Here is a 7562-nt window from a genome sequence, read left to right on the forward strand (position 1 = left end):
ATCCTGTTACAAGACCCATGACCTGCGACTGAGATCAAGCTTTCTGACACTGGGTGGCACATTTCTCTCTAGAATCCCTTGTTAGTCTTGGAATTTCACAGTAGGGACAGTGTTCTTTTCTTGATATGCTTCATTTTTCTGTCTGTAAACACAGAGCTCATGTGCCTGTCAACGTGTAGTTCAAATGTAGGCAAATTCCAGTCTGGCTTTTTTAGGATTTGTTTTCAACAATGGTGTCCTCCTTGGTTGTCTCCCATGAAGTCTCAAACAACGGCTCAAACAACGATGGATTTTGTGATCTGACATTGATGTTCCTTGAGCTTGAAGTTCATATTTTGTTCTTTAGTTCTGCTCTTTTGTTACCATTTGTATTATCCGTCTCTTTGATTTGTCATGAATTTTCCTCCTGCGGCCACATCCAGGGAGGTTGGCTACTGTCCCATGGATCTTACATTTCGATTTTGAGTGTGGTGCACACCATGTCACCAAACAGCACAGTGACTACCTGTAGCCCTATATATAGGCCCACTGACTGATTACAAGATTGTAGACACCTGTGATGCCAGTTAGTGGACACACCTTGATTTAACATGTCCCTTTGGTCACATTATTTTCAGGGATTTGTCCAGGCCTATTTCATGAGTTTATTTTTAAAAATATTTCTGTTGAAGCATGGTTCAAAATCAATGTCGGATTTTCATTTGTTCATTTACATTGAATTTTTATTTATTATTACTTTTATCAGATTCAAGTTTTTTCTGTGACCATTTTGGTTTTCTTTCATTAACCAAAGGGGTACCAACAATTTTGTCCATGTGTGTAGCTGGTGACTTTTTGGGTTTTGAGTTCTCCTGTATTTCTCTGCAGGTTGCGCTAAGCAGCTTATAAACATACAGGTCCTAACCGCTCTAACTGGTTGCCAAGTGACAGAAACATCCCTTAACCAATGATGCAATATGCAAGAGGGAGGAGGAAATATTCCAGGGTTCAGGATACAGCTCTGTGCCTAGTATTAGGTGAAACAGTAATAAAGCAGTGTTCATTATTAGTGTTCATTAGTGTTCAGTGTTTCATTATGTTTTGTGGAGCAGACATAAAAAGTAAAAAACAGGATAATGAAATTATTCAGAAATACATGAATGCCTAATCTACATTAATCAATGCCTTTGTTCATCAAAACAGTCTCAATCCTGGTCTCAAGTATAGCTTTAAGTTTTTAGAAAGAACTCAAATGAACCTTATTTTGTTCTTTGCTGGAATGTGTTCCCTCTTAGAACCCATACCAGACAAACCAGTTTATGTGTGAAAGATCAGGGAGACTGAAAAACTTTTATTAAGACTGTCTTTCATAAAAAAACTTATCTTAAAACTTAACTTTTAAATCCCAAAAACTATGGGCACCTTACTTCCCCTTAAATAAATGAATAAATAAATATGTATGAATTGTCACATCCTTACTGTCTGGTGATAGATGGAAACACACACACAGACACACACACACACCTCTGAAGTATTCTTCTGTTTCATTTCAGTTTCACTTCAATGAAACAGAAATGCACTCTGACCGGTTTCTCTCTTTCTACAGAACAGAGTTCACTCATGTAATGGTTCAGTGTGGACTCAGACAGAGAGTGTTAAGGTGTGTAATGGGATCAGTGGGAGCAAAAACAGCACTGAAATAGAGAGGAAGTGTTTGATTGTGTGTTTAGTAATCTTTCTCTCTCTGCTGTAAATGAAGATGGACTGAAGAACTTCTAGACGAGCCCCAGAAAAGGTAGCAGTACTCTCAATTTAAACAGTAGTGTTGTGCGTCTCTTTGTTAGTGATTTTTACTTTCTGTATTAAGCAGATGTTTATACTAGTAGGAAGTAGGACAGAGTTCAACACTGCATTAAGAAGTCATGTGATCACTGGACAGGTGGATGAAGATTTTTCTTATCTAAACAGTGTGTGTTTGTGTGGAAATATTCACTAACCATACAGCAGGTTTGATCTAACTGAGGATTAGCTACCAAATGTGAACCATTTGATTCCCAAGTCATTAACAGTGGAGAGGAAAGATAATGATCTAATTCAGCTACTGTACTGGTGGTTAACACTCTGGTGTGTACCACATGCAGTATTTACTGATAATTATTGCAGGAGTAATAACACTGATCGTCCCCTTGTTATACATTATATAACTATAACTTATAACTTATAACATTAAGTACATACTGTTTTTGGCAATATCAGTAGTAAATAATATATGATTCATCTGACAGTTAGAACAGTATAAATTATAGACATTTAAAGATCAGGTATAAAGTCTGTCAACAGAGTAGGTTATTATAGGGATGAGAAATTACTGAATTAATTTTTTGTATCAAATATTTTACTAATATTTTGTAAAATGTGTATCACTTGCTAATACATTCAGCATAGATCTACAGCATAGTATTGTTTGATTATTACTGTATTATTTCACAGTACACTGAAACAAGCTCATTAACCTGCACTGAGTGTTCCAACATGTGTTTCATTTATATGGATCAACTCTTTACAGTGTTTGTGTGTGTGTGTGTGTGTGTGTGTGTGTGCATGCATGAAAAGTAAAAACTATAATGGAGCTTCATCAGTCCAGCAGTGGAAGAGAAACCTCTGACCCAAGGTGAGTAAGTGTCCATCAGCACTAAGAGGAGTAAATACTCTTACACTCAGACTAAAGAAAATATTTACTGAATACTCTCATCAACTGTTCTCAGGGATAATTCTGTAGAACCTCCAGAACCCAGCTGTGTTTCTATAAAGAGTGACCAGTCCATCGAGCAACCTCTTGGTTTCAAAAGTGAACAAAGAGAACCCAGCTTTGTGTCTATGAAGAGTGGCCAGTCCATTGAGCAACCTCTTGGCTTCAGCAGTGGACGAAGAGAACCCAGCTGTGTGTGTATGAAGAATGACCAGTCCATCGAGCAACATCTTGGCTTCAGCAGTGGACGAGGAGAACCCAGCTGCGTGTCTGTGAAGAGTGACCAGTCCATCGAGCAACCTCTTGGTTTCAACAGTAGACAAAGAGAACCCAGCTGTGTGTCTATGAAGAGTGATTGGTCCATTACAGAACCTTCTGCATTCAGAAGTGAAGGAGGAAAACACAGCTGTGTCTCTGTGAAGTGTGACCAATTTGTGGGGATCCCTCCAAGATTATGCAGTGGAGCTGCACCCTCCGACACAGAGTAAGTTATTGTCATTCAGTGTAACAACGACAGGAAATGAAGTTACGGAATCCTTCTTCAGATATTCAGTTACATATTAGCATAATGGTTTTCAACCCACAATACTTTCACAATACATGCACAATAATCTTTCTTGTGCTTGGTAATGAATGTGCCTTAAGAAATGTGCCTTATGTTTGAGCATGCGAATCCTGATGAGCAAAATATTTTTCCCATTGCTTTCTGGATCCAGCTATTTGCAAGTTAAGGTGTGTCTTTCCCTGCTTAACTAGCCATCAGGGTGTAGTCATCCCCTCAGGCTACCTTCCCCAATGTGTTGACTACCTTCTGGGCTACCTTCTCCAATGTTGTTTTCTATGTTGTATTGTGCTTGCCTGGCCTCAGTTTGGAAGAATGTAAGATCAAGTTATCACTTTCCCTGCTGCTGAGTGTGGTATTATGCTAGGTAAGTGCTACAGTGACCACTCACACATTGATTCAAATGGTGATTGTCCCTGATTCTGACTTCACACCTCAGCAGGACAGCGTACCATGCCCTATCACTGTCAAGAGGGCATTCTGCTGCTGGTGGGGAGTGAGTTCATGTGTATTCATCAGAGCTTGCTGGCCATGGAGACTGTTCCCTCCCTCCAGCCATGCAGGGTTGCTGGCTGTCCTTAACACTGATGTCGAAACGGCAAGAGGGCTGTTCATGACTTTGGACAATTACATATTAGAATTATAAAAAATGAACATGTACATTCAGTGTGAAATTCAGTGCTGTGTCTCAAAATCAACAAGACTGCCTCTGCATTTCTCTGCACATGGTTGCAGAGAAGAGTAATATTGCATAAAGTGTAATATTTTGGTATATAAATTATTCAGGCTACAGAAATGGGACCCACTGTGTTTGATGAAGCAGGGTATAATGAAAATTATCATGGGACTGAAAGAGAGAGAAGAACTCCTGAATTTAGCACTAATCACACTGCAAGTGTGGAGCTTATGTCCTCCTACCTCACACCTTCACCCACTGACCATTTATACAGAAACATAACCATAAAGGTACATTTTACTGTTTACGGTTACAAACTTGATTTGTCAAAAAACACCACTGGATTGACATCAAGGTCCAATGTCAATAATACGTTTAACCAAACATCTGTTGACATTGGTGGCCTGACTCTGTAATGTTTAGTGTGTCAGAAAGTCAAATATACTCTCTGGACAGGTTGCCAGTCTATCATAGAGTGCCAAGCGCAACCTTTTACAGACCTAGGGGAACTTTAGCATAGCCAATTCACCTTTCATATGTGTGCTTTTTGGGAGGCATGAAGAAAACCTGAGTACATGTAGAAAACCCTTGTGGAGATGGGGCCACCATAGCAAACTCTTTATAAACACTGACTGGAGAGAGGATTAAACCCACAACCCCAGGCCCGCGGAGCTGTTTACAAAAATTAATTATTTACTTTGAAATTATATCACTGATAACAAGCTCTACTTGTTTAACTGTGTGCTAATAAAATTGAATTAAATATTGAGATCTACATCAGAATGTTTAACTGCTACAGTTTAATATTAAACATGCACTTCCTCAGAATTGACATGACCTAGTACAGTTATATGGTAGGTGTTTTGGATAAAATGGCCAATAAATGATGGTTCAAAGTAGTTCAAAGAGTCTAAGATCAAATATAATGCAAGAAAATGACAAATGATATGTGGCACAAACTTTAATAGTTGCTATTTTGTGTTACTGATTGTTTTACTGTTTTACCCCGTCAGGCATTGCACCATAAATGCAGACCTAAACACATACACTGTGGTTGGGGGAAATGGAGCACAGCAGCAGAATTGTAAGCAATCAGTGGATAACGCCCTGCAAAGAGTCCTAAAGAGACTCAAAAGCAGCATGAAGAACAAGTACGAGAGCTTATTTGAAGGAATCAAAACAGAAGGGAATAGAACCCTCCTGAACAGGATTTACACACAGCTCTACATCATAGAGGGAGAGAGTGAAGGAGTGAATGAAGAACGTTCCAAAAAGGTTCTACAGATGGAGAAAACACCCAGGAGACACAGAGAAGATACGCTAATCAACTGTTCAGACATCTTTAAACCTCTACAAGATCAACAAGGTCTTTTATACAAAGAACAAGAAGATAAGGAACCAAAAAAGCCCGCTCTTAGGAGTGTGCTGACTAAAGGCATTGCTGGAATTGGAAAAACTGTCTCTGTGCAGAAGTTCATTCTGGACTGGGCCGAGGGAAAAGCCAATCAGGATGTAGATTTCATGTTTGTTCTTCCGTTCCGGGAGCTGAACTTGATTAAAGATCATCCTTACAGTCTTCATGGACTTCTGTGTGACTTCCATCCTGAGCTTAAAGACCTGGATCCAAAGATCTATGAGGAGCTCAAAACTGTGTTCATATTTGATGGTTTCGATGAAAGCAGAATTCCACTGAACTTTGAGGAGTGTGAGAAAGTATCTAACATCACCATGACATCATCAGTGGGTGTGTTGATGACAAACCTCATCAGAGGAGAGCTGCTTCCCTCGGCTCTAATCTGGATAACCTGCCGACCAGCAGCAGCCAATCAGATCCCCTCTAAACACATCAACCGTGTGACGGAAATCCAGGGATTTGATGACTCACAGAAGGAGGAGTACTTCAGGAAGAGGATCAGTGACCAAGACCAAGCCCAGAAAATCATCTCCCACATTAAGACAGCGAGAAGCCTCCACATCATGTGCCACATTCCCGTTTTCTGCTGGATCTCAGCCACTGTGCTTCAGAGACTCATCAAACAACATCACTCAGAAATCCCTAAAACCCTGACTGAAATGTACTCCCACTTCCTGATCACTCAGACCAACATGAAGAACCAGAAGTATGAGGAGAAAGATGAGAGAGACTCAAAGAAACTGCTGAAATCCAACAGAACTGAGCTTCTGAAACTGGCTGAACTGGCTTTCAAACAGCTGATGAAGGGCAATGTGATGTTCTATAAAGAGGACCTGATAGAGAGCGGTATTGACATCACTGAGGCCTCAGTGTATTCTGGGGTTTTCACTGAGATCTTTAGGGAGGAATGTGTGCTTTATCAGAGGAAGGTCTACTGCTTTGTTCATCTGAGCTTTCAGGAGTTCCTGGCTGCTGTTTATGTGTTTCACTGCTATGAGAGCAAGAAGATGAAGAAACTGCAGTGTTTAAAACCAGAACAGAGAGAGTGGACTGAATATGTTTCACTGTATAATTTGCTGATTGGAGCTGTGGATAAAGCTGCAGAGAGTCAGAATGGACATCTAGATCTTTTCCTCCGCTTCCTGCTGGGCATCTCACTGGTGTCCAATCAAAGACTCCTACATGGTCTACTGACACACACACACACACACTCAGAGAAAACCTCAGAGCACATCAAGAAGTTAATCAAAGGAGATGATCCAGAACATCACAGTTCTCTTTCTACTGAGAGATCCATCAATCTGTTCCTCTGTCTGTCTGAAATGAAGGACTACTCTCTCTCCAGAGAAATCCAGGAGTATCTAAAATCAGAAAAATGCTCAAGAGTGAAGCTCTCTCCTGGACAGTGTTCAGTTTTAGCCTGCATGCTTCTGACCTCAGATGAGGTGCTGGAGGAACTGGACCTAAAGAAATACAACACATCAGAAGAGGGTTATAGGAGACTGATCCCAGCTGTCACTGTCTGCAGAAGGGCTGTGTGAGTATCATAACCTATATTAAAAGTTTGAAATGACTATATTACTGCATAAATTTCATTTTTTTTATGGGACAACACTGACAAAATGACACTTTGACACAATGAAAAGTAGTCTGTGTTCCGCTTATATAACAGTGTAAATTTATTTTTTTCCTCAAAATAACTCAATATACAGCCATTAATATCTAAACCACCGGCAACAAAAGTGAGTACACGTTAGTGTTACTAGGTCTCAGGTGTGCATAAGGAGCAGGTGTGTTCAATTTTGTAGCACAGCTCTCACATTCACTCATACTGGTCACTGAAAGATCCATAATGGCACCTCATGGCAAAGAACTCTCTGAGGATCTTAAAAGACGAATTGTTGCGCTCCGTGAAGATGGCCAACACCCTGAAACTGAGCTGCAGCACAGTCGCCAAGATCATCCCCAGTCACTTAATCACTCAGAACAGACCTCGTGTTGGTCGTCCAAAGAAGCTAAGTGCACATGCTCAGCATCACATCCAAATGCTGTCTTTGAAAGATAGGCCCAGAAGTGCTGTCAGCATTGCTTCAGAGATTGAAGAGGTGGTGGTCAGCCTGTCAGTGTCACCCCAGAAGGAAGCTGTCCTTGTCTGTACACAAGAAAGCCCGCAAACAGTTTG

General features: G+C 40.4%; 1 protein-coding gene across 1 annotated transcript; it reads left to right on the forward strand.

The window, feature by feature from the left end:
- The first annotated feature begins 2795 nt into the window (after window positions 1-2795).
- On the forward strand, window positions 2796-6921 carry LOC140565024 (NLR family CARD domain-containing protein 3-like). Its single transcript, XM_072690766.1, has 2 exons — window positions 2796-3212; window positions 4980-6921. Exons 1-2 carry the CDS (start codon window positions 2857-2859, stop codon window positions 6919-6921), a joined length of 2298 nt encoding a protein of 765 aa, XP_072546867.1. The 5' UTR covers window positions 2796-2856.
- Window positions 6922-7562: the final 641 nt, after the last annotated feature.

The sequence above is a fragment of the Salminus brasiliensis genome, chromosome 11 (genome assembly GCF_030463535.1).
Source record: "Salminus brasiliensis chromosome 11, fSalBra1.hap2, whole genome shotgun sequence".
Classification (NCBI taxonomy): domain Eukaryota; kingdom Metazoa; phylum Chordata; class Actinopteri; order Characiformes; family Bryconidae; genus Salminus; species Salminus brasiliensis.

What these genes read in the sequence shown, in the direction of transcription:
- LOC140565024 (XM_072690766.1), top strand. Translation starts at nt 2,857, where the DNA reads ATGAAGAGTGGCCAGTCCATTGAGCAACCTCTTGGCTTCAGCAGTGGA. An exon ending in GCTGCACCCTCCGACACAGA is followed by an intron (nt 3,213 to 4,979) that starts GTAAGTTATTGT and finishes TTACCCCGTCAG; the next exon opens with GCATTGCACCATAAATGCAG.